General features: G+C 37.2%; 1 protein-coding gene across 6 annotated transcripts in view; it reads right to left on the bottom strand.

Annotated features, from left to right (window-relative positions):
* Positions 1–27,635, bottom strand: part of VPS13A (vacuolar protein sorting 13 homolog A) — a 108,794-nt gene that overhangs the window by 62,464 nt on the left and 18,695 nt on the right. For 5 of the 6 annotated variants that reach the window (XM_075726383.1, XM_075726385.1, XM_075726386.1 and 2 more), the window contains exons 15-29: positions 26,364–26,499; positions 24,447–24,541; positions 23,475–23,617; positions 21,910–22,111; positions 21,704–21,818; positions 19,337–19,473; positions 16,079–16,211; positions 15,158–15,275; positions 12,514–12,652; positions 8,404–8,488; positions 6,504–6,676; positions 4,832–4,988; positions 4,370–4,449; positions 4,058–4,117; positions 3,824–3,980 (exon numbers count right to left, since the gene is read on the bottom strand). In XM_075726383.1, coding sequence (XP_075582498.1) covers positions 3,824–3,980; positions 4,058–4,117; positions 4,370–4,449; positions 4,832–4,988; positions 6,504–6,676; positions 8,404–8,488; positions 12,514–12,652; positions 15,158–15,275; positions 16,079–16,211; positions 19,337–19,473; positions 21,704–21,818; positions 21,910–22,111; positions 23,475–23,617; positions 24,447–24,541; positions 26,364–26,499 — 1,930 coding nt within the window. The remainder of the gene's footprint in view (positions 1–3,823; positions 3,981–4,057; positions 4,118–4,369; positions 4,450–4,831; positions 4,989–6,503; positions 6,677–8,403; positions 8,489–12,513; positions 12,653–15,157; positions 15,276–16,078; positions 16,212–19,336; positions 19,474–21,703; positions 21,819–21,909; positions 22,112–23,474; positions 23,618–24,446; positions 24,542–26,363; positions 26,500–27,635) is intronic. The other variant, XM_075726384.1, reaches the window with a different exon arrangement.

Genomic DNA, 27,635 nt, shown 5'->3' with positions numbered 1-27,635 from the left:
ATGTCCTTCTTATGTTGGGGGCCCCAGAGCTGCATGCAGTACTGCAGGTGTAGAGGGGCATAATCACCTCCCTCAACCTGCTGGCTACACTTCTTTTGATGCAGCCCAGGATACAACAGGCTTTCTGGGCTGAAGCGCACATTGCTGGGTCATGTTGAGCTTCTCATCAACCAACACCCCCAAGTCCTTCTCCTCAGGGCTGCTCTCAATCCATTCTCCACTCAGCCTGTATTTGTGCTTGGGATTGCCCTGACCCATGTGCAGGACCTTGCACTTGGCCTCGTTGAACTTCATGAGGTTTGCATGGGCCCACCTCTTAAGGCTGTCAAGGTCCCTCTGAATGCCATCCCTCCAGCGTGTCAACCACACCACACAGCTTGGTGTCGTCGGCAAAATTCCTGAGGATGCACTCAATCCCACTGTCCATGTCACTGACAAAGATGTTAAACAGTGTCAGTTCCAATACTGGCCCCTGAGGAACGCCACTTGTCACTGGTCTCCACTTGGACACTGATCCATTGACTGCCACTCTGAGTGCAACCATCCAGCCAATTCCTTATCTATCAAGTGGTCCACTCATCAAATTCAAATATGTCTCCAATTTAGAGTCAAGGATGTCATGCAGGAGAGCATCAAATGCTTTGCATGAGTCCAGGCAGACGACATCAGTTGCTCTTCACTTATGCATCAACATTGTAACCCTGTCATAGAAGGCCACCATATTTGTCAGGCACAATTTGCCCTTGGTGAAGTCATGTTGGCTGCCACCAATCACCTCCTTATTTTCCATGTGCCTTAGCGTGGTTTCCAGGGGGATCTGCTCCATGATCACCTATGAAAGCTTTTCAGTGTGTAAAGTCTAAATTGTCACATGTTACTACATAAGAAACTAATTTAATCCTTTGCCTCCAAGAATTCTATATGATACAAACACTTCAGTGTTTGCCTGCATAGCAAAACCGTTCAAAGCTAGAAAAGGGCTGAATCTTCTACCCACAGCTCTCAGTAAGCCACAGAACAGAACCCTTTAAGTTCACAGACTATCATAGGTACACAAAAGTTATTTCATCTAGTGTGCAAGCATGTCCCTGTATAACTGAAATCAAGCAACCACCATGAATGAGAACAATTTCACACACAAAAAAAATTAAAAACGGAAGATTTTTTTTTTCCACAGAGCAATTATTCCACCTTTCACTTCTCAGTTCTATTATGCAATGAAGACCTACGAAACACCTTCAAAGAACAAGCTGAGGAACTAAACTTCTTGACAATCTGACAGAATAATAAAAAAAAAAAATCATCAGCTGAAAGACAATGGCTGTGTGACGTATTAGTACTCTTCCCACATCTCATCCCAACTGATCTCTCACCATTTCTACGGCAAATAGTCTCTTTCATCTTCCTCCATCTTCCCTCCCGAAAAAGAGGCTACAAACCTTATTTTCTCTCATTTTGTTAAGAACCTGTTTGGCTCCAGACATTATAATTACCTTTCCTTTCACAATGCTTAAAAAATTAACATAACTGATTTCACTGAAGTACATATGGGAAACAAATACTCAAATCCCAAGAAGAGCTGGACACCCAAAAGCTTGATTCCCCCCCCCCCCCCCCCCCAATACAGGTACAGTTTCTGTCTCAAGTTCTTCTTCAAAAAACACAACCGGGCTACTAGTTCACAAACCTCCCATAATAAAATCATTGACCCTCAGCAACACTGTGAATTAATCACTGAATACGAGTATACACTACACTTACAAACATATTCCTGTTTTATCAAACAGAAATACATTTGTAAAGGCAGCACAAATTAACATTCTCAAAAAAATCTCACCAAATGTTGCTGTTGGGGTTTAAAGATACCAAACTAGTACTGAGGTTTAACTTGAAATGCTTGTAAGAACTAACATCTGTGAATGCAGGCAGCCGCAGAAAGATGTCATCAGTGTACCAGCAGGGTTGGCTAGGTCAGTCATATGAGGGAACTACTGAAATCAGTAATGCAGAGCAAGTATTACAATACTTTAACTAGAATCATCTTGAGAATTATCCTCTACCATAGTTTTGGTGGGTGTATTTTCTTTTTTGTTTTAGTAACTAGCTGGACCCTCAGTGTTTTACAATTAACAGCAAGCAGTGACTGCAAAGATCTCAGATGAGTCCTTCTCAAAGCAGCAATGAACGTCATTGGCACAATATTGAGCATTTAATAGAAGCATTCATTTCAAATGAGCTCCCAGACACGAGATCAAAAAATGAAGGCGAACTGTTTGTTTGCTCTTGCACAACATTATCAACAAATCAGACCTGCTGAATTCTTGATCAGAGAATGATAAAACTGTGTAGCAAGCAAGTTATTCACAAGATACTGATGTTCCTCAAATAGAAGGTAATAAAATAACTGTAAGGCAATTAGAAGTCTCAATTCATCCCAGAAAAAAAAAAAAAGACAACAATTTATGGGGTTGGATTTTTTCTTTTTTTTGCATATACTCAGTGCCTTGAATACACAGCAAAGGTATGTCTTGACCAGTATGTCAGAAAACTGCACACAGAAAGAGATGAGATTAAACTCATTAGAGCAGAATAATTCCTTCAGACCAATACTGTTGGTAACTGACTGGTCTGCACCCCTTTCAGGATGCAAAGGTGCTAATGCTTTTAGAGGCCAAGGAAAGCTAGGAACCCTATATCTATACATAAAAACCAGATACCTACAGAGTACCAGGTACCTTTGATAAACATGAGGAGGCTCACCAGATTTCTCTCAAATTGCAGGAATTCATATTCTATATATGTGTCTCTAAGAACACAGTAATTGATATTAATGAATGCTACTACCAGCTTCTTATAAGAAAAGATTGAAAATGCTCAAGCTATCTTCCACCATTACCAAGTATTACACTTGAAGGTAAATCCAAATTCATGTGTTAGTTCATAAACCCAAAGCAGCAATTCCAGCAAATTATTCCTACAAAATTGGTGCCAAACAGAATTTAGCCATTCAGCAAATCAGTAGATCACTAGTAACCAAAACTGCCCTGGAGCTTATGAAATGCAGTAGTGTTATTTTGTACTAATGCCTACAGCCAATGTCTACACATTAATAAATTGCTAAATGAGTACCTATCTGCAGGTTGCAAACTTAAACCAACAAAAGTATTTTGATGATGGGAAGAAAAATTGTGTACAAAGTCATTTCACTGAGGAGTTAGAGAAAAATAGTAATTATGCTGTTATTTGGAAAGCACAAAAGTATCAAGAACGTATTTAACACACTTGTCACTGAAAGTTTTCACCTTCATGCTGAATTTTCTAACCTGTAAGTTTTTTTATTTCCTTACTTTTTATAAACAACTTTCCCACATAAAAGGTGTAATGCAAAAATACTTTTCTCATGATACTGGAGAACACCATTATGAACAGAATCACTGCCAGTAAGCTACCATTCAATGCAGACTATCCTAACTAAGTGAATTTGAACACGTTATCTTCAAAAAACATGCCTAATATTTCTACCTCAGGAAACGTCAACAGCTGCAGCATCTACCTTGCTTCATTAATTATACAGTTATTCCTCACCTACACACTTTGAGCCAGGGAAGAAGAGTATACCCTTGCTACACCACAGTACTCTGATGGCTAACATTCTTGTTACCACTGAAATTAACAAAGGCTGTGAAATGGCTAAGCAAATAATCCTAAACAAAATTTCTCATTTCAAAAGTTATTGACAGGCTTACAAAGATAGAAAATATGCCTGTTTTCTTCCTTCCTTAAATAAATGAAGGGGGTGGTGGGTGGGGATAAAGAAACTTACTTAATTTCTTAAGAACATCCTTCTTCTCCTCTATTTTTTCATGGACCGGTTCTTCTGCAACTTTAGTTTCTTGTTTGGGTAGAAGATTATTCAGATAGTTCATAGCATTCAGCAGAGCTTCAGTATGCAAATGAACATCTAGAGATGAAAAGTTCACCTAAAAAACAGATTATGTTTATCCAACATGCCTCTCTTCCCACAATAAGAAAATTATGTTAAAAAAAGGTATCATACCTTTATTTTCTGTAGAACATTCTGATAGGCAGTTTTCAATTCCGGTCCATTAATATCAGCCTATTCCACCAAAAGTGCACGTAAAACAAACAAAACGGGAAAGGTTTGCAAATTTCGTTAGAATTTATTTCAAAAAACACTACAACTTAAGATGTACAAGTTAATCTGTTTAGGGGGCAGACAGACTTTGCACATGACATGCAATATGTTAAGGAATTAACAAGTAAGGAACAGTCTTCAACAATTGCTCGGTAATACTGTACTGTTTATGATTGGCTTACAGTTCAAAAGCGAAGTCTGTTCTTTTCTCACCTTTATGTACTCCAGAGTGAGAAGATCATCTTCTACATTATCCAAAGTAGTAATTATGTAAACTGGTTTATCATTATCATCTTAAAAAAAACCCGAAAAAATAAAACATTACTTTTTTTTTAAAAGAAAAAAATTGACAAGTTTTCTACAACCCTTTTAATCATCTATAGGCTACAAACTAGGCTGCTAGCTGTCATTACTATTTAATCGCAAAACCTTCTGCAGACCTAAGATAGTTAGATATCTCTACTAAAATCATCAGCATTAGAAGATATGTACTAAAGCATCACTAAGAGAATGAGCTCCTGAATTATTTTTCCATCCCTGTCCCATCCCCTCCCCGCCATTTAATTCAGGAAGCAAATCTTCCTCAGTTGACAAAAGAAAGACCTACGGGCTTTTTGAAGACAAACTCACAGTGTTATTTGCAAATAATTTTTCGATCAGACTATAAATACCTACCCATATACTCTGGGCACAGCAGACAAACTTCTCGAAGGAAAGCATTTGCAGTCATGTCAAATGTTCTTAATTTAAGTTCAGTGCCTAACCGTACAATTGCAAGCTGCAGCACAGGTGTCTCAGTATTACCAGTAAGACGGCATAATTTAATTAAGACCTAAAAAACGCCAAACAAACAAAACAGAAAAAAAAAGGAAGGGGATTATCCTCTTAGTTTTTATATAGAATTATATATTTACATACATTTTACTGGTTAATATGTATTCACCATTTAACTTTATAGAGCAAATGCCCTGGAAAAAATAAACGGTTCAACAAGCAAAATTGCTAAAATACTATTTGCTGCTATTTTAACAAAAACTTCAAACATGCACAAACGTAATACCAAAGTTACACTTACACGAACTAATTTATTTTTAAAAACAACTCTGTAAAGCATTTAGTAATATTCAATCCAGTCAAAACTAGATTTTCAGTCAGCATAAAGAGTTTACTGCTTTCACTAGAATTTCTTTGAACTCTCCTGGTAAGAGTTAGATTCCCAAACTGAATATCAGGCGAGATTATTTCCTATTTTTTCACTCATGCATGACGAAGATGTTGTTAAATAAATACCTAGCTGAGCTGTTGTTATCTGTCTTTTACAAACACAGCAAAATAAAGACATGTACTCTTCCTTTCTACATAATGCTCTCTACAAATAGGGCAAAATCAAAACCAAACCCAGTAAGATATTTTAAACTACAAAGCCAAACAGAGAGAAGGTGATTATTAACAGATTCTCAATTGTATTTTTTTCTTATAGATCGTAAGATAGTTTCCCTTAGAGAGTAATGTAACATACATCTATCTTTAGACTAGTAGTTCTTAAACAAGGTTTTGTCATAGCATAAACCCCAGTACATTTCAGTCGAATTTGCTCATGTATTTTCTGTAAGGTCTAGTATATACTAAGCTATGTTGCAAGCTAGTTATGATGTGTAGAAGCCATCCTGTAAGCCCCACCCTAAAACAGAATTTGCAAAGTTAACTGAATTTGTATGGTTGATTTCTAAAGTTATACAGTAAGTAGCAGCAACAACACTGTCATAGCCACAATGGCCTAATGATAAACGTAACAATGGTGGTTAACAGGCCATCTCTTTTACTAGACCAACTGATGCAGTTAGAAACAGTGTCTTGCATTTGGGTAAAATACTCCTTTTTTACCCCATGAGTCTGAAACAGCAAGAATAACACATAAAACACCTCATAGTGAACACGTTACAGATTTAGGTGTAGAGTCTGGGAAAAACTGGAGCAGAAAAATACGGTGCTTGTTACAAAGTGAAACATTAATGAAGCTTTCCCAGTGACCACAGCAGTATCTGGAAAAAAGATGTCAAAAGCTACATCTTAAACCAAAACAAAACCATAATGTGATTTTTGAGTGATAGTTAGGTAAAGGAAATTCAGTGATAAAATGAGTTGGGAATTAAAGTGGATAAACCAGAGCATTTCAGTGACAAAAAGGATGAAGAGGCACAACTGTGACGTGGAAAAAAAAGTCTACAGAATAGTTTCAGCAAGAAATGGGAATCAATACTTCTGCAGACATGGATTCATGAACACAACAACAGGGAAAAATTACAGTTCAGATGTGGTTTGGGGGGGAAGGGGGAAGTAACTTTACCTCAGCTACTTCAAACCTTAGCTGGAATTCTGTCATATTTTTCAAAGACTCTTGTTTACGTAGCTTTTTTCGCCTTGTACTGCTAGCTCTCATGAGGGAACCAGATGGGGCTTCAAAAAATGGCATGTCTTCCACAGGACTGCTTAGAGCATCATAAAATTCTTCTTCTGATTCTAAGGATTAATTCACAACAACATTATATATACATTTTAGTTTTAGACAGCCAATATTTTGCAGTACTATGACCTAGAATTTTTATGTCTACATCTACAAAAACTTAAATGTGTAAGTACCTAGCTGACAATTAGCAACCAAAGTCTGGCAAAACCAAACTGATAATTACCAACCAAAGTCTGGCAAAAACAGAATCTCCACTCCTGCCTCCACTTTTCACCACACCTACAGCTCCCTCTATCATGTCATCAGAAGTCAATTCTCGTCAACTAACTCCTTTGTCAGCATTCTCTCACTTGGCTATGCAAAAGACAGCACAAACCATGGCTCATCTTGCGTTTCGTGTGTACTAATAGCTTAATAACTCTTCTGCTGGTCTGACTGACGCTGACCACGCAGAAGCCTTTGTCTCACTATCAGTGGCACTACTTTGGATCTCTCCCTGCTAAGGATCTCCCATTTCAGAAGAGACTGCTAAGGACTATCAAGCTTTTAATCCACCTGATGTTATTACAGAAGCATAACCAAGACAAATAGATTGCACCACCTTATAAGGCTCTTCTCCTAAACACGATAAATAGTGAAGATAAAGGTAACTGTGGAAGAAGTATCCTTCTTCTGACAAACTGAATAAATGACATTAAGAGGTATTTTCTGAGGCTTAAAAGCACCCTTGAGTCTGGGAGGTGAAGACAGAGAAATAACATGAATCAGTTAAAATAACTGCACAGCTGTATGTACAGTGTCTATTAAAAAAACCCACTTGAATCAATCAATCTAGTTATTACTTTCTCAAATTAATTGTTGCCAGTGTTTGCTCTCATCTCACCCTAATTTTTAAGAATTGAAAGACACTTTCTTACTACCTTTGGGCACTTAAAGGAACTCATACAAAAATAGATGAAGATACACAGATACGTATTTCCATACATACTGTACACACACTGAATTTAAAGTGATAAAGTAGACATAAACATTAACTTTGCTGATAATCTTGCTAGTGTTTGCAAACCACATATATCATTAACTTGAGAAAGGAGAAAAAAGTATTGTTCTCTGTTTCTCCAGTCGAGTGTTTGGGCATGAGAAAGGTGATTGACACTGAAGTAACACTGATACGTTTGATTATTTTTCAAATGTAACTACTAGATGGAATGTTACAATCTAGCTAAGCTGTTTGAAAAGCAAGCCACTATTGAACATGACCAGTTTCTCCACAGCCACTTCCTGTAGAAGTTGAAATGTTTGTTTTTAACAACACAGTAGTTTCTAACAGTCATTGTTTCAGCATTTAGTAATTTAAATAAATCCAGCTAAGTAGGAGTGAAATCCTTCACCAGAAGAAAATAATTAAAACCATTATCAGAGGACTAAGTACATACTGAAGCAAAAAATTACTTTGGATGTTCTGAATAGAAAATTGTAGTAACATATGCAAAGACAAAAATGAAGAAACCCATTCTACCAAATATTTTACTGTTTCACCTTCAGAAAGGGAACAGCAAGAACAAGCATACAAAATTTTACTGCTATGAGGAAATTCACAAATATCTTGTACAGAGTGAACTATAATAAGCTGGACAGAATATAACACTAATCAACCTGCAAGAACTTGAAACAAAGCCACAAATGGTCACTTACTCCAAGAGAAGCAAATTGATTTAATGAACTCAAAAACTTAACTTGACTTGTTTATTAAATCAGACTTTAAAATAGATCATATTACCTGACTCAGCAAATGAGTGAAGATCCAAAACAGGAAACACACCTTGTGACAAATGTGGTGCTGAGAGCACAGGGGACACTGCAGCCTGAAAGAGGAGATACCATAAAATTTTTGGCTTGAATTCATTGGTCATCCTATCGCATGTACATATGCTGCATGGAAGTTTTACAACTGAAGGGAATTGGTCTTACTTAAGTGCACACTACTGCAGTTAAACACTTATGTTACTAAAATTAAAAGCATAGGGAGAAAGGGGGCCTAAATCAGGTAGAAGCAGCAGTTACTGCATCTTTATCTAGCTACAGAAAGAATACATCAGGAAACACGGCAAAGAGGTTCAAACATCCAACTTCACAGATCGAAAGATGGACAGAAACAGCACATCATATGAAAACTCAGGACAGACAAGACCTAGTCCCTCACCAGACTACAGTATGGCAACTTCAGAGAACAGTAAAAGGTAACTGTTCTTTATAAAAATCACATAATACTAGTGGCAGGTGGGAACACATGAAAAAAAGAGCTAGAGAAAACCTTAGAGCAGACAGAATTGTTTCTAAGTTTCATAGACTTATAGAATCATTTTGGTTGGAAAAGTCCCTTAAGATCATCCAGTCCAACCATTAACCTAACACTACCAAGTCCACCACTAAACCATGTCCCTAAGCACCACATCTACATGTCTTTTAAATACCCGCAGGGATGGGGACTCAACCACTTCCCTGGGCAGGCCTGTTCAAATGCTTGACAACTCTTTCCGTGAAGAAATTTTTCCTAATATCCAATCTAAACCTCCCCTGATGCAACTTGAGCCCATTTCCTCTTGTCCTATCACTTGTTATCTGGGAAAAGAAAACCTCCTTTCAGGTAGTTATAGAGAGCGATAAGGTCACCCCTCAGCCTCCTCTTCTCCACACTAAACACCCCCAGTTCCCTCAGCTGCTCCTCATAAGGCCTGTGCTCCAGACCCTTCACCAGCTTTGTTGCCCTGCTCTGGACATGCTCCAGCACCTCAATGTCCTTCTTGTACTGAGAGGCCCAAAACCACAGTATTTGAGGTGCGGCCTCACCAGTGCCGAGTACAGGGGAACAATCACCTCCCTGCTCCTGCTGGCCACACTACTCCTGATAGAAGCCAGGATGCTGTTGGTCTTCTTGGCCACCTGGGCACACTGCTGGTGCATATTCGGCTACCTGTCAACCAACACCCCCAAGTCCTTTGTGGCCAGACGGCTTTCCAGCCACTCTTCCCCAAGTCTGTAGCGTTGCATGGGGTTGTTGTGACCCAAGTGCAGGACCTGGCACTTGGCCTTGGTGAAACTCATTTCTTCATGTATCTGGAAAAACAGATGCTAGTAGAGTCTTTACCTGTGAGATGCAGTTATATGCACAACCCAGAAAAGTAACTGAATATGTGTGAAATGTCACTCTTTTGCCACTAGAGTGGACAAAAGGACAAGAATCCTCACTCCATGTAGTATCTTGTATGACAGAATTACATTCTCTTAGTGAAGGTAACCAAATGATTTGTTCACTAAACACAGATTTCCCACCAAGCCTCAGAAAGTAGTCTCCAGTGGTTTGAGTTTGTAAAGAATTCTCATCTGCATGTTCCACATGCATATTTAGTATACATGTGCCTTGCACAAAGTACTAAAGTAAGGAGGGACATGTGTGTTGTCTGTGTTCCCATTCTTCTTGGGTGCCTTTGGCTCTGGACTGCACAGATGACAGTAGCTGGGTTTTGGGTTGGGTTTCCCCCCTCCCCCCGTTACTGCTAGTTTCAAAGCACAGTCTCAGACAATTATTCAATAACTCACAGTATCTTACAGAAATCTAAGTATTACGGCAACAAAGAAACATTCATCTTTGAATGTTGTTTCCAAGGCTTCATTTTTCATCTCACTCTTTACATTCCATCAGTCGCTCTTCTCAAGTCTCCAGCCTACATAATTTGACCTTACTGAATATATCCATGTCTATGAATGACAGATACACCAAACCTCCAAGAGTCTGGTAACTGTGAAAGTGTCTCATCTGTAACACTTTCACATTCTAAGAAGACAAGAAGAAGACACTGCGAGACTTGACTTCACAGTACCAAATCATGACAAATAAATCCTTCCACAATGAAGTCAACAGCCTTCTTGTACTAAAATACAAGAAAGCACAGGATGCAAAAACCTAGAAGGATCTGAAGAGTCTTCTGTTTTTGCAGTCCAAGAACAATTCCTCCACTAACTCAAAATGTAAAGAAAAAAGTTCACATGCAGAGATCTGGAAAAGGATTTCACATTATTTCCTGTTCAGAAGCGATGTGATGGCAACAAAGCTCAGAAGAATTTCAGCTACAAGGATGAAAGCATGGGATTTTATCTGCCACCACCAAAGCAGCAAATCCACTCAAATTAACTGAATTTAATACAGCAATTAGAGTTCGTCAGGCTCTGTAGTAGATGAAAGCTTGAGCAGACAGGTTTAACCATAGGTTTTAATATGGATGCTGCATATAATGCAAATACATTCACACTGGCTCAACAGTCTTTCCTCACCTCACCTTGTATGTCACAAGTAATGTACAGGTAATACTAAGTACATCAAAGTCACTTAAAATATTTTAAATGTAATAGTTCAATTCTATAATTAAATTCAAGTATAGGCAATGTTATAAAGTAGAGGATAATCATCTTACATGCGCATATTTTATTTATGTAGAACTAAAATCCCACCACTCATCGTTGAAGAAAGTTTGTCTGACTAGTTGCACAAAACAGAGACTAGGGCAGCTTTTGGCTGGGGATCCTACTAGTATATGAAGAGTGAAGAGCAGGGTAGAACTAGCTAGAATTTTAATGTCATGACTAAAAAGATAGCAGGAACTACATGTTGAAGGGAAACAATCTTCACTCTATATATACTTTCAATAAGTATGCATGTCTAGTCATGTGTATTTACAGTTATTAAATATTATGCTAACATAACCCACAGAAAACACCACCAAAACTGCAGCAACAGCCATCAGAAACAGGGCAGAATAATTTGTATAAAGACGGGAAGATAATTATTAAATAATCTTAAAAAAGAAAAAAAACACAGAGATGACCATTATTCCTTTAGAATTCAGTACACAAAAGATTAAATAACAGATAATTAGAAGTATTTACAAATGACAGAAAAATGGATAGCCAGATTTCGTCTATGACCTTGAGATTTCACACATGCTCAAATGATAGGACTGCTTTAAAGATATATAAAACATAGCCGTATCACACAGACTAGAGTGATGTTAAAAATTAGCCATTAGGAGTCATTTCCTAGTTTTGTGAAAAACAGCTCATACCAAAAGGTAAAATATACTTTTCAGAAATAACAACAAGAAAGTGGCAGTCCTCTGTCCCGAGGAAAGCACAAAACAATGACCCAAACCATTTTCACCAAGGAAAGGGGGTGGGAAAGTAGGGAGAGAACTCTCTCCACACTCCTAAACCTTAGAAATGCAAGGCAGAACCCTCAGCTGTGTTGTATAACTGGATAAAGAAAAGCTGGGAAGAGCAGTGAAGTCAGCTGAAATGAAGTTGCCACTTTTGCCAGGCAGACACTGTTTAGCCAACATTAGCCATAGATAGTGGATATTTTTTGTTTTGTTTTTGAAAGTTAAACTCCTGTTTAAGAGCTACATAATACTTCAACTTTAAAAATTCCAAGATTTCAACCTTTTCTTCCTTGAAGAACAAAACAGCTGAACCCAAACTCTGCAGCAATCTGATACATGTGTAAATTTGAAGGTACAATCAAACTAATCCTCAAAAGTGAGTATGTTTGTTAATCAAGATTAATATGAACTACAGAATAACTCCCAGAGTAGTAGAAGTTTGGAGGTTTTTTTCAACCACTGGACAACTATTTCATAATTATTGGTTAAAGATCACAATAAAATAACTAAATAACAAGCAAAATTTCTATAGTTTTAGAGAAGTAGCTAAGTTTTTCAAGAGATACTAAGTAAATGCTTGTTCTCCACTTTCTTGTGCTCCTTTCAAAAATGCAACGCTAATAGCAAGAAGGTATTTTTCTGATAATTATTAATGAAATAATTTTTTTAAATCTTACCTCAGTTATTTTTGGAGGAGAACTGGTAGCAGCAGTACTTTCTGGCTTAGGAATGCTATCAATTAGCTCCAAGATACTTGTCAGCTTCTGGTCTGATATTTGGATAGAAAGTAAAGGCAGCTGTCCAGACAGTTTGAACCTGTTTTGTAAACAATCAAGATTATCTTAAAACTATTTCATTCAAACTTTACATCAATTTTCTTCTGAAAAAAACCACACAAGTCTTCCTGGTCAGAAAAACACTCATCTAACCATTGCATGTTTTTTTTTTTTTTAAAAAATATATATATGTATGTATGTATGTATGTAACTTCTGTTGCATGAAGAAGAGTTACTTAACCAGCAAATACCCAGTCACTCACATAATTTGCATTTCCATTTGATACAATATCCTGCTGATCAGGACTGCAAATAATACTAATAACCACTTCTGATCTGGCTACATAAAGCCTATTTTCCTCACAACCAGAAATTGTTCCCTCTTGTTTGTATATCTAATTTAACGACTTGTAATAAATCACATAACTGAGCCTTTACACAGTATTTTACAAAAGAAAAGGTGGGGGTTTTTTTGCATAAGAATGTTTACAGCCCAAAACTTCAAGCAAAGTATACAAAATACCTCCTACAAGTTATGCATATTTAAGCTGACTCTAGCAGTAGCCTAGATATTTAACGAAGGAATAAATGGCATAGCCCTAGAGGACATAAAAGAATAAAGTAACAGTTTTTAAAAATGAAAGCAGTAAAACATATTTTAAGCCTGACTGAATAGGCTTTGGCCAAAAAGTAGAATCACTTCAAATGCAGACGCTGACTTTTTAAAGATCTAAAACCCACCCCAGTTTCTCACAGAAGAGAGCAGACCAGAAGCAGAAAACTGGCTCCAAGAACATTATTATGCTTTTATTACAACATCTAGTTAGAACAGATAAAGAGGTTTGTTCAATAAACCAACTGTCTCCAGCAATAGGCAGCAGCAGATACTTAACACGTGGGGTGTGAGGAACAGGACCTGCTATTCCTCCCAGTTTTGCTGTGCTTAATTCACAGCTCAATCTTCAAAGGAAGATAAAATATAATACATTGGAGAAGATGTGAGGACAAAACCACCAATTGAAAAAGAAAACTTTGCCAATTTCTAGGCACAGGTAGAAACTATTTACTGTCAAGTAAATTTACTGACTGTATGAGAATTTGGAATACAGAAATAATATCCATTAGGGAAAAATTTCCCAGAATTAGTCTAGACACATAAACTGCCAAAAAGAGAAGCACACCTGGTAGCCAAGACAGTTAGATGGGCAGTATTACAAAACTGCAACAGGTGTTCTCATTAAGAGCAGATACGTCTTAATCCAGGTTACACTAGCATAACTTGGAGAGAAGTTGGTTACAAACCTACATTAAAATGATTCTATATTCTGTTATATGACCATAGAAATGAAATCTCTCTTTCCCTCCCTGGACTTTATAACATAAAAAGACAGATTCCTGTGAGTTGTATTTCCCTTATCTCACCTTCCTCACCAAACAGAGAAAAAGTAAGGAGGGAAAGAATAGATGTTTTGTAAAGTCAAGCACTAAAATTCAGAATCTGCCTCCCAGCTTTCCAGAAGGTGGCACCATTATACCATGCAATCATGGATCTGCATTCACAATACACAGCACGGGTGAGGTATATTATCCTTAGGGTTTTTTCTGACTAAGCAAATCCTAGATTCCTCATAATTCTTTTATTTCACAAACTGCCTCTTGATTTTGCTGATTGTACTAAACAATTTTCTGCAATAGCCTAGGTCTATTTTCATGCCATTCATCTTCTGAGGTACCTAGCTAAAATCTGAATTTCTAACAGTGTTAAGAATGAAATAAGCACATGTTAGCTTGTTGTCGCATAAGAATATGATTCTTATGTACTTAAACTAATGCATTAATGTGTTAGTTTGCAAGTACTGCAAAACTGATGGGATTTTTTTAGGTAGTAGTGTCTTTACCAGACATTACTGAAGATGCGCTTTCCAAAACACTGCAAAGTTAATCTTTGCCACTTTGACTCAGTAATCTTTAACATCAAAGTTTCATCATTAATAGTAACTTACATTTTATTCTGACTGAGTACAATTTCCATAACCAATAGGTTTTTTGCTAATTGAGCAAACTCAATGCATTAAGAGCTGTTTCCCTGAGAAGTGATCTCTAGTAGGTAAACAAACACAATGAATAACGTAAGTGAAAGAGAAGCAGTATGACAGCACACTACTTTTCAGAATATTTTTGTGATGTTTATAAAAGAGACTTCGTAAATTCAAATTTTTTGCTCCTCAGTATGTCCACTGAGAACTGAAATGTAGCTATTTGAAAGACCTAATTAGAACAGGTATTAATATTTTTAATAAAAATCTTTATATATATTATACATACTTATTTTATAAAAATATAATATTCTATCACCTCTTCAATATCTGGTAACTTCTTGGTTTTATTCCCTATTTTTCTCGATGAAAGCATTTTACTTCAAAGATTCACACATGGCCGATGTAAAATAGTGCAAGTATAATTAAATCCTTGATTTTTTTCTTCCCAATCCCCCCCCTAAAAAAGTTATTTACCACTAAATTTCAAAATAGGAAAACACACATACTTGGGCATTCTTGCATCTGTAACAACCAGAGCCCTGCTAAATTCCACTTCTACATTCAAGGGCTGCAAGATATGTTGAGATGAGTATTTCAGCTTCCGAGCCTCTTGCCAGTTCTCATCTAGAAAAGCAAAGAAAACTTATGCTTTAAACACTGAAAGACATCCCTTCTCATTACATGTATCAGAGAATTAAGTATCTGACATTAGTTAGTTTACATTGCTAAAAATTCAGGTGACATTATCTCTTTTACAGCTCTGTCAATACATATACATTATACAAGATCCAAACTTCAGACATACAAGACTACTTAGTAATTTCTACCGTTCACATCTAAACAGCTACCCCACCCATGCTGCAGACTTCTAAGGGCCCAATTCTTAACATGCATGGTACTGGGAGTTTAAGCTCTGGATTCTCCTCCGGAACCAGAGAGTTAGGAATTAAATGCTTACGACTTCTCTGGCTCTGACTCTTTCTATATTGTTAGTTCCCAAAGTACTAGTAAAAGTTTCCTTCAATAAGGGATTCTGATCCTTTCTTTACCCTCACAAAATGATCAAACCTACAACAACTAGTAGATTCTGCTTTAGATTTGGAGGGAAGCAAGGAAAAGGCACTGAAAGAAAATACCATAAATAAATTTAATACACTCTTATATTTATTACGCAACAAATCAAGTGAGACATCTGCAAAAGTAAGGGATTTAATGTAAGCTTATTTATTTAGCAAAAACCTAAGGTTTGAATCTAAGGCGTAAAGGTTGGTTTTGGAAATTTGTAACATGTTCAAAGGACTGAGTTTTGAACATGAGTTTAAAGAAACATGTTCCAAAGATTCTCCACTGCTTCAGTTAAAAATATAAAAGGCACATCAACCACCAAAATATTTTTACTCATAAAGATTACTTTCATGAATACTTACCATGTTTGCTGTACAATAACTGTATACTGCTGAGCTGGATATCAAAGCTGTCATAAGCTCTTGACATTATATCTTCAATAGAGCTTTGTCCTACTTTGAGTTTTGATAAATCAGAACGACTTTTGCTTTTCATCTTAAAAAGTCACAAACAAAGCATAAATCAATTTCAAAAATATTCAAGCACTAATTCTACAAACACTTGATCCTGCCACGACAAAAGATTAAATTTAAATCCTTATTATAAGGGCACAGAGTCTTACAAATATCACTGCGGAGGAAATAGATCTAAGATTAGTAGCCTGTATCAAAACAAAAAATGGAGAATATTGAACTCTATTTCTTCTTCAAGGGAACAAACAAAATAAAAAATGAATTAAAAATCTATGAAGTTTCATACAATATATTTTGTATAGAACAATTCCATTTAATAAGTGACTCCTACCCCAAAGTGTAAAAAGTCTCAACCCCTTTGTAATCAGTAGAATAACTGTTTGGGTTTTTTACATATAAAAATATTACTGCATTAATCACCTCAGGAACATGAAATCTATTTTTGAGTCCTGTTGAATTTAGTTGTGGCATTACGCTGTTACATATTAGTCAAACAGAGTAAAAGGGAAAAGCAGGTTAGGACTGTTCATCAACAATGTTCCATGTCTTTCCTTTAATATTAGTCAATATCCCTTTGACTCAGCTTTGGGATTCCTATACTTGTTTGGTATTTCACATTTCTGTATGCCCTCTCTGCTATTCATCTCTGACGAAATGTGGCTGTCCTCATCCTTAAAAGTCTAATAATTTTGGATCCATATCTGTTTTTGTCAGACCCAGATAATATTTAAGATAAGGTTCATAACTGTGAAACAGTTTTAAGTACTAGTGTTTAAGACATTTCTTTTTCCAGTGCTACTGAACTATGACTACTTTTACCCTAAAAATACCCTGCAGTTTGAAAATTCAGAATTACCAAATTAATATTGCCTGTGCAACCTTAATTAAGTCCACTTATGTATCTGCATCAAGATACAGTTTTAATTTGATACGCCATTTTCCCCCTTGGGGCTTGACCTTATCCAGTACATAACTGAGGGAAAGAGACTATTTGTTCTGGATTAAACATACAGATTCAACAAATGACCTACATCTCACTTAAGCATATGTCACTCAAAGCGAATACAGAATTATTAATCATATCCTTAGAGGCATGTAACTTTTCTCTTTCGGTACTTCCTAATCCCTTCATCTTGCTTTCTAATTTCTATTAAAAGACAGGAACCAACCCAAGAGTCACATTCACTATGAAAATTATTCATCCGTTTCAGTAAAAAAATCTCACAGACACAACTACTGGAGTCTGATTTTGAAACATATTCTTCTATGTATTATTCTGATAGTAATCTCCTATGGGTTGAGTAGAGGAGGTCGGCTATTGTATTCCCCCCTGCCCTCCATTAGATCTAGGAGGCTGTCTCAAGCACCCAACCAATACACAGATTGATTACTGAACTCTACAAAGTGCCTACAGATGACCAGCATTCAGTAGAGCTGGTAAAATTATTAGTCACTGAAATAAGTGATCTGGCTGTAAATCCAAATTATTTTTAGTATCTACACAGCAACGTTTTTCACTAATTCTGCTTTCTGAAGCACCTGATGTATTCTTTTTCAACAAGGCCTAGTGCAACGTCCTGCAACTGGGTTGGAGCAACCGCTGGTATCAGTACAGGCTGGGGGATGAAGGGATTGAGAGCAGTCCTGAGGAGAAAGACTTGGGGGTGTTGGGTAATGAAAAGCTGGACGGGAGCCAGCAATGTGCGCTCACAGCCCAGAAAGCCAACCCCATCCTGGGCTGCATCAAAAGAAGCGTGGCCAGCAGGTCGAAGGAGGAGCTTCTGCCCTCTCTACTCCACTCTGGTGAGACCTCACCTGGAGCACTGCGTCCAGCTCTGGAGCCCTGAGCACAAGAAGGATATGGACCTGTTGGAGCAGGTCCAGAGGAGGGGCACAATAATGATCCGAGGGCTGGAGCACCTCTCCTATGAGGCCAGGCTGAGAGAGTTGGGGTTGTTCAGCCTGGAGAAGAGAAGGCTCCAAGAAGACCTTACTGCAGCCTTTCACTATATAAAGTGGGCTTATAAGAAAGATGGGGAGAGACTTTTTAGCAGGGCCTGTTGCAATAGGACAAGGGGTAATGGTTTTAAACCTTTTAGTTTAGGGTAGATTTAGACTAGATATAAGGAAGAAATTTTTTACGATGAGGGTGGTGAGGCACTGGAACAGGTTGCCCAGAGAAGCTGTGGATTCCCCATCCCTGGAAGCATTCAAGGTCTGTTTGGATGGGGCTCTGAGCAAGCTGATCTCGTTGAGGCTGTCCCTGCTCATTGCAGGGGGGTTGTACTAGACAACCTTTAAAGGTCCATTCCAACCCAAACGATTTATGATTGTAACTGAAACCTACATGCTCAGAAAGTCAGTCTGTTGCAGACACATTGAACACCTACTTCACTTTAGCAAAATTTTAAGCTTTGAAACAAGTTCTTATTAAAAAAGCACATAAGGCAATCTAAACAGTAAGTGGCAGAATCATTCTTACCCAGAGTACAAGTAAAAAAAAAAAATTAAATTGCCTGTATACATGTAAGATCATTTTTCCTGGAAGAACACAAGTTCACCAATGAGTAAGATTGCTAGTAATATGTAGAAATGGTCTCTTCTATGACTTTATAGTGCTAGATTATAATTTTAAATACATCATTAAACTACCTTTTTGATTTTTCCCTTGCATGAAGTATCTCAAACATATCTCTAATTTTATCCAAGTTATTTTGTAAATTGCCAATATGCTTTCTTTTCTCATTTTCAAGTAAACTGAATGACCAAAAGGTAATTGATAACAATAATAGCAGTATTAAAAGTAAGACAACCATTTAACGAGGTAAGCAAAATTTTACTATTTCATATTCTAAGGTAAAAAAAAACTGTTAGACATTTTCCACATAACAGTTCAAAGCATGAACAGCTGTTTTATTCCAGAGAAGCATTATTTTCTAACAATTATTTTGGGTTGAAAGAATCTACTGAGAAGGGTTCAATAATTTCTGCCTTGACTAGAAAGCAGTTTAAAATAAATGCCTAATACATAAACTGCAACAGGAACTTTTACTTAACCCGTACCACAAAATACAAACTAAGAAACTGGAAATGACATAAAAGCTGAACTATCATTTTCAGTAAGTTACTTCATTAGGTAATACACACCTTAAGACTACCAAGATCCAGAAGTAGTAAATTTGACGTATGGTCATAGAATCCTTTTTGTGGAACAATGATGTATGAAGCCATGAGGTTAATTTTGAGGTCAAGCACTTTCTGGGTTTCAATAATATACAACAAACCTGAAAAATAATGTGATTAGTAAATATAAGCAAAGTAATCCATACAGAAGATATGGAATTAAAAGAAGCTATAAAAAGAAGTTAAAGTCTAGCTTTAAATGAGCTGTAAATGCTAGGTAACTAAGTTTAAGTGCAGGTACAGATGCTCTTCAGATTTATTCTGAACCAACAATTATAGATAGTCTTTAAAGAAGTATCAAGTAGATGAAATGATGATAGCAAACAATGTTAATGGCCTAGAGACAGAAACATGACACATGCAAATCCAAAAAAGTTTCATACTAAGCAGAGATGAAATGACAATTAGTCAGTGAAGAACTGGATGGCAACCACATTTCAGGATTTGCAAGATAAAATAACTTGGATTCATAAAAAGATTAAGATTTTTTCAGTTTTCAGAGATTAACTGTATTTGAGTGATGTAGAAAGTTCAAGAAAATACTTTCTTTTTTTCCTTCATTTGGGACAAGAACGTAGTTGAGTCCCTAAATTGAACTCTGGGAAACAAAGCTTTTGTAATGTCTTTCAGTGATACTGAAAATCGTAACTTTTTTTGTGTAGCAGGTTCCTTCATTTCTGCAGTTCACAGTTCCCTGATATTTTCCAGCTACCTTCTACTGCTTGAAAGAAGTGTTAAGAATTCTTTCCTGAGAAGGACTGCAGGTCTGAACATATTAATTATATTGATACGATTCAATTTTTTTATTCTACCTCCAAGATTAGCATAGTCCCCTTCAACAGAGTATTCTGCAGCTCAAATCTTCCTCCCCTAGTAATGTTGCAAGTCTCAGCAAAGACTTTACAAGCAATGCACAGAATATTTTTAGAAACTTCCATCAGGCTTCTCCTTTGTGAGTGGAACAAGCTTTTGGATTACTATGGGCAACTCAGCACCCTTACGAAGGTAAGAGTCATTGGGTATACCTCTAAAGTAATGCTATGCTTGAATTATAATAGACACATAGCATGATTTCATATTTCCACAAAAAAATGAATCATGATCAGAATCAGAGTATTCTGTGGTAATGAGCAGAGAACCAAGCATACTGAATCTAAGCAAATTTTTATCAAATCTATCACAGGAATAAATTGTGGTATCAATGTATTCAGTATTGCTGGAGAAGTTTCTGATAGAAAAGACAAGCAAGTTGATGCACTAACTTTGACTGGTTAATCTGACATTAGTCCTTAATTAAACAGTTAAATCAGCAAAGAACTAATGAACAGAAATATAACTGATGCCTGATTTCATTCCTGATACTTGTTTGATAAAAGCAATTGATTAAATATACACTATGCTTGAGTTTTCTGCAACTTCTTTCACTTATTATCACTAAGTATTCAGATTTTTTAAATGTACAATTTAAATATTAATAAGTTACAAATTTAAATGAGGGTAAAAAAAATAATTGTTTTTTTTTTTCCCCCCCTTTTGAAAAGAATTTATATATGACATCTCCCCTTAGCATCCTCTCCCATCCACAGTCAGAGACAGGACACTGGGCTGGACACACCTCTGATGTAGAAAGCCTCACACATCCTTTCTGGAGCATGTTAATTCTAACATAAATCTTAGTGTTAGTCTTAAAGTATTCACCATTGTCTCTCGTGTCAAAATACAAGATTTCTAGAAATAAAAAGCTAGCATGAAATGAAAACTAGAGGAATGGCTTTAATGCTGAGTAACTGGAAGATAGATAAATACAGTTTATATGACTTGCTCTGAGTCAATCCAGATCAAAATCAACATTCATCGAGGAATAAAGTGGAAAACACCTATACAAAGGCAGATAGTGTCCTGAAAAGCAACAACTCTGGAAAGCATTTAGGGGTTTCATCAGAGGACCAATATCTCACGATCAGTTTTTAAACAGTATGAAACAATTAAGGCCATTTAGATACTCAGATGAACAAAACAGAAAAGTTGGAAGTAACAAGCTGGTTTTAACTCTGCACGGAGTACAACAGAATAAATACTGAAACACTACCTCAGGGTGTGAAGCATATTTTACAAAGAAAGTTGAAGATTAAAAAGACACAGACATAAAACTATCCAATACCTAGAACAAATGCTTTGTAGTAAGACTGAAGAATTCAGCTTATTTAGGTGTTGTGTTAGAAAGCTATGACTTGGGCCCATGCATCTCCATATGGAAAGATGTAATATTTTCATACTCCTAGAATATAAAATTTGTCTAAGCGTGCAATCAGAAGAGCATGCAGCACTTGCCTGTTGATGTTTTTTCACGGAACTCTTCAAGCTTCATCAGAGTTGCTGATGTCAACTGCTCTAAATGTACATCTTTCGGAGGCCTGAAGAAATCCACTAAGCTATTTATTGTCATCTGTTAAAATAAAGCAAAAATAATACATGGCAAATTTACTATTAAGTAAGATTTTTTTCAAGATGTATAATTTATTCAATTATGTACTTACCGCATCATATACTATTTCCAGTGGCTGTGATTCTATTCTAAGCCTCTGATCTGCTTTCTCATCCAAAGGATTAGTCTCAAACATTATGCTTAAGAGTGAGGTACTCTTGTCCGAATAGACTGTTCGAGAAGATAGGAGACAGGGTGTGCACTTTTCTCTGGACATGCCTGTAACTTCAAGTGAGGTAATTTTTGTTTCAAATCTGTAATGAAAGGTATACAGCACGTTCAAATGTAATATCCATCTGGCTAGGTACAATTAGATGCTAAGAGTATAAGTAATGAGCTGGGGAAGAAAAAAAGAAAACAAACAAAACAAAACACCACCAAAACAAACCCAAAAGCAAACCCAAAACAAAACCGAGAAAACCAACAACATCAGATCTCTACCCTACCTTAAATATAAATAGCTTAGTCTAAGGCTATAGCACATATATCCATGTGTAACTGTTTCCCATTTAATTATCTTTTGCATCTATTAGCCACCCTTGAGTAAATAAGAAAGGGGGTGCAAGTTATTCACTTCACACACTTTTCATGAAGACAGGTGTCAGGACAGAGAAGAGCCATGCAAATGGGAATTCTGTAGCATGAGCTCAGGAATTAGATGGCAGAGTTTACATTGGGGAACAGAGATACAGCAGAGAGGGAAGGGTTCCAGTGCAGAGAAATAAAAGAAACACCACAAGAGGAGCACAAGATTAATAGCCTCATTACTCTGAGGAAGTATTTTTTAGGTGTTGGATTTCTTTTTTTTCAATACCCTGTCCACCTCTTTAACAGCTCTCAGTTGAAGATCTCTATCTCCCAACACTCAAAGGAAAGTGTTTCACTGTAAAAATATAACATTTTCTTCCCTTTTTCTCAGTATGACAGCATTATAAGGGCCAACAAGGGGAACAAACAGAAAACCTGCAAGCAAAACTTGAAAAAATTATGCGTAAAACTCGGCAAGATCAACAGTATCTTATTATCATACATAGATTATACTAATATGCCCCAAAGTAGAGGGGATAAGGTTTAAAACAGGAAGGCTACCCTCCACCAGAATTTTTAAGTCATTACATTTTAAATGAAAATATTTTGTATCACTGCTTTTCATCATCTACTGTGAGAACACAAAACCCAGCCAAAATCACCAGTTACAGCTTTCTTCTGCAAATCTAGAAGTTCAACTGAAAACTCAAGAACTTTTCAGTTATGTTAAATGCCTACATCCAAGTGGTTATGAGATGATCTTGCTCAGATTAAGTTTCAAAAGAGCAACAATCACTTTTCAAAGCAAGAAACAAGTTAGTAACTGGATTGCTTGTATGTAAGAATGATAAACTGAAAAAAGGACAAAATCTGTATTGGCACAAAAAATTCTGAAGATGGAGAGAATTTAATCATGGAAACAGTATCCATTCACTTTGTCCATCAGTTGCAGGATGATTCTGCTCCTAAACTACACAAGAAAGCACAGTGCAAAATGGAAGTTAAACATCGTAACAGAGCCTTAAAATGCCTATTAGCTGTCATCAACATTTCACGAGGAGTGAAAACAGTTTGATAGAGAAAGTTCACCTTATTGCTTGTGCACCTGGTCGTTGGGTAAATACTGTACTCAAGCCAGTTAATGCAAATTCTACCAGCTCAGGAGTTTGCTTGTTTTCTCTTATTGATATAGACATGCTTAATAACTTCACAGAGAGCTTCATGGCTTCATACTAGATATGCAGGAAAAACAACAACACTGGGTTATAAAATATGTTAATATACATTTTGATACAGTTTATGAAGAGATGAAAACCACAAATACCAGTTTGATAGTTTTTCTAGTGCTATAAACAGCTTGTATCATAGCTGGTGTAAAAGTAATTCCCAAATAGTTATTATGAAGAGGCAGGGTAGACTATGCTTACAAACATACATTTCTGATGTGCCTACACCATGTTTTGAGATAAAGGGCCTCTGATGCAGAGCTGGAAGGCAGTTCATTGTACAGTGCATGGTATCTCACATAAAGATAACTTATCAGACTACTTCTGAATGGTTCAAAAACGTTGCTCTTCCCCACTTCAGTCCTTCAATCACCCCTTTCCTTATATACTCACCTACTTGACCTCATCTACTATCACTCAGATTTAAGATTCCAGTGAATCACTTAGTGCACTTTCTTAAAAAGTTTCTGGATATTCTAAGAGGATATATGAAGCCTTTCATAACTTAAACAGCAATACAGTACTTACATGATTTTATTCTAGCTTGAGTGAGCAAAATTTCATTATTAACTTTTTCAGAATATCCAAAGTAAGCTCTACAACCACTCTCCTGAAACGACATCTAAAGATGCTCTGTTCTGTACAAAGCCAGCATGCAGTAACTTAATTAAAAAGTAAAATTAATTAAAGTAAAAATTAATTAACAAGTGTCAGAACAGTACTCAAATATAGAGACAGACCTTCAAGTAATTTTAAAACTGATTTCCTATCATCATTAGATTTTTATTAGTAGATAAAGCTACCAATTTTTTGGTGTCAGTCAGTTATGACTTACTGATTTTGGAAGGGTTGGATCCACAGCTGTTTCACTGTATCCAATTGCTGCATAAAGTTTAGCCTTCTCTTCACGTGTCATCAGCTCTTCAAGACCTGTCAAGAGGTTAAACTCAATACAGGTATCTGAAAAATGCAAAATCTGTTATATACTTTGCAGTGCTTGGTAGCTCTGTAACATGCAGCAGATATTGTCAACGTTGTCCTGAACTAGTAAAAGCAAAAACTCTGAGGTTTAAAACAAAGTCTTGAGTCTCCTAGAGCATGCTTTAAAATGCAGATACACTTTTATTCTGACTGCATCGGGTTTGTGTGGCAAGGTTTTGGTAGTGGGGGCGCTACAGGGGTAGCTTCTGTGAGAAGCTGCTAGAAGCTTCCCCTATGTTTGATAGGCCCAATGCCAACTGGCTCCAAGACCTGCTGCTGGCCAAGGCCAAGCCCATCAGCAAGAGTGGTAGCACCTCTGGGATAACATATTTAAGAAGGGGGGGGAAAAAAAACCACCAACAAAAAAAAACACCGGGACACAAACTGCAGCTAGAGTGAGGAGTGAGAATATGTGAGAGAAGCAGTCCTGCAGACACCAAGGTCAGTGAAGAAGGCGAGTGAGGAGGTGCTCCAGGCACCGGAGCAGAGATTCCCCTGCAGCCCGTGGAGAAGACCATGGTGAGGCAGGCTGTCCCCATGCAGCCCATGGAGGTCCACGGTGGAGCAGATATCCATCTGCAGCCCAAGTAGGACCCCACGCCAGAGCAGGTGGATGTGCCCAAAGGAGTCTGTGACCCTGTGGGAAGCCTGCGCTGGAGCAGGCTCCTGACAGGACCTGTGGACCCATGGAGAGAGAGAAGCCCACGCTGGAGCAGGTTTGCTGGCAGGAATTGTGACGCCATGGGGGACCCACGCTGGAGCAGTTCATAAGGAACTGCAGCCCGTGGGAAGGACCCGCGCTGGAGAAGTTCGTGGAGGACTGTCTCCTGTGGGAGGGACCCCATGCTGGAGCAGGGGAAAAGCGTGAGGAGTCCTCCCCTGAGGAGGAAGGAGCAGCAGAAACTACGTGTGACGAACTGACCGCAACCCCCGTTCCCCATCCCCCTGCACTGCTCGGGGGGAAGAGGCACAGAAAATCAGGAGTGAAGTTGAACCCAGGAAGACGGGAGGGGTGAGGGGAAGGTGTTTTTAAGATTTGGGTTTATTTCTTATTACCCTACACATGTTCTCACTCCTCTCTCCTACTCAGTTTTGACTGGTAATAAATTAAACTGATTTTCCCCAAGTCGAGTCTGTTCTGCCCATGACATTAATTGCTGAGTGATCGCCCTGTCCTTATCTCGACCCACGAGCTTTTTCGTTGTATTTTCTCTCCCCTGTCCAGTTGAGAAGGGGAGTGACAGAGCAGCTTTGGAGGGTACTTGGCATCCAGCCAGGGTCAAACCATCACACTGACCTACTCTATTTGCTAGCTTGCTAATAGGGGCAACATTTTTGATTTGCTTTCCATGTTCCACAACCTTTACTAGGTGCCCTGTACTTAAGTGAATCAAACTCCAATACACTGCATGAAATAGCCAAATTATAAAACGAATGGAAGTAAAATTGTTTACATTCCATTAACTGCTACTGTTTTCTAGCACCTTCTTCAAATCCCCATACACAGCACACCACGCACACAAATGTGAAAACTGTGGCAGGAGAAAGCACAAATTGAAGACAGTTCAGAAAGACCTATGGAAGGTATTGTAAGATACCTCTGTAACATCCAATTAACAACTTCATCAGCAAAAAAAGGCTAAGGGAAAATGTATACATCAATAATCTGATAGACGAAATATTAAACAAAACCAAAATTCCATTGCTAGGGACCTATTATTCTAATAGGTCATTTTTAATAATAAAAAAAACTGCCAATAAATTAACATACTTGAACCTTTTACTTCTTCTTTTTGTTCATCCTTTTTTTCACCTGACCAGCTCCATATCCAGCTAAACCAGCCACCAGAATTTTCATCATCTTGTTTTACTCCTGGTCTGTAGATTTTTAATCCAGCCTTAGTTGCCTGAAATTTAAAAAATACTCAAACAAGTCATTGTCTTCATGCTTCTTTCCTCATTTTCCTAAGAAAAATATAGACCCAAGACATGCTCTAACACATCAAAACATTATTAGACAACCACTGAAAAGGCAACATGGTATTTTTCAGTTTTTCTTCTAATAACTTCTTCAAGTACATGGTGCATGATCAGACCAATTCTCACTTGCATAAAATCAACCAACTTTATCAACAAAAACAGCAAGCAAAAGGTAGCTGATTTCAAGTCAATAAATGTTTCTTACATAGCAGATTTTCTCTCTAGCTCCCACCACCAAAAGAAAAAATTCCACAACACTATATAGTGCTCTACATTACAACAATGCACTTATAAAGAATCATTAAAAATATAGATGTAAGCAATTAAATAGACAGCACAGGCCAAAGTTTAAATGATCCCTATATTTTTTGTTTCAAGAGAGATATCCAAAGCAATAATTTAAAAAAAAAAAAAATCCTTGCTCTTTTAATAGAATATTTACTCTAAGGAATATAGAAAACTATTGCTGGATCTGATACCTATTGCTATAATAGTAAGGAAGCCCTCTCTTCTCCCACATTCATTATTTCAGCAGCTAGGGGATGTACTGTCTATTGCCAGTGATGATTGACCACTGAAAGTTTGGCATGAGGGACGGCAAACAACCATCAAGCGATCCAGGAGACAGAGGAGTTCTCAAAACTGTAGTGGACCACACAAATTAGTTATTTTTCTTCATGACTAATATGATCCAAAAAGATACAAATACTTTCAGATAAGCTCTGAATTTAGAGACGCCTAGTGAATGTGATACCCTCCAAAGTGAGTGAGACAGGGATCCTTTCTCAGCATTCAAAAAACCCAAGATCTTTCTGCAACACAATTAGGGAAAACAGCTGGCTATAAATCAGAACTTTTTAGGATCTTGTCACATCTGTCCACCTACAGGCTAATGGAAGGGAGGACTCACCACAAAAACATAAAGCCTTCTGAACTGATACTATTGATTCACCTCAGAGAGATGATGCAGAATGTCAGCTAAACAACACAAGGCCTCAAAAAATTTGAACGAAATCCTCCAAAGTCCTCTTCATAAAGGATACCAAATCATCAAGCAGATGTT

Source organism: Pelecanus crispus, chromosome Z (genome assembly GCF_030463565.1).
Source record: "Pelecanus crispus isolate bPelCri1 chromosome Z, bPelCri1.pri, whole genome shotgun sequence".
Taxonomy (NCBI): Eukaryota; Metazoa; Chordata; class Aves; order Pelecaniformes; family Pelecanidae; genus Pelecanus; species Pelecanus crispus.
Note: the sequence above shows the minus strand (reverse complement) of the source record. Positions and strands in the feature narration are given on the sequence as shown.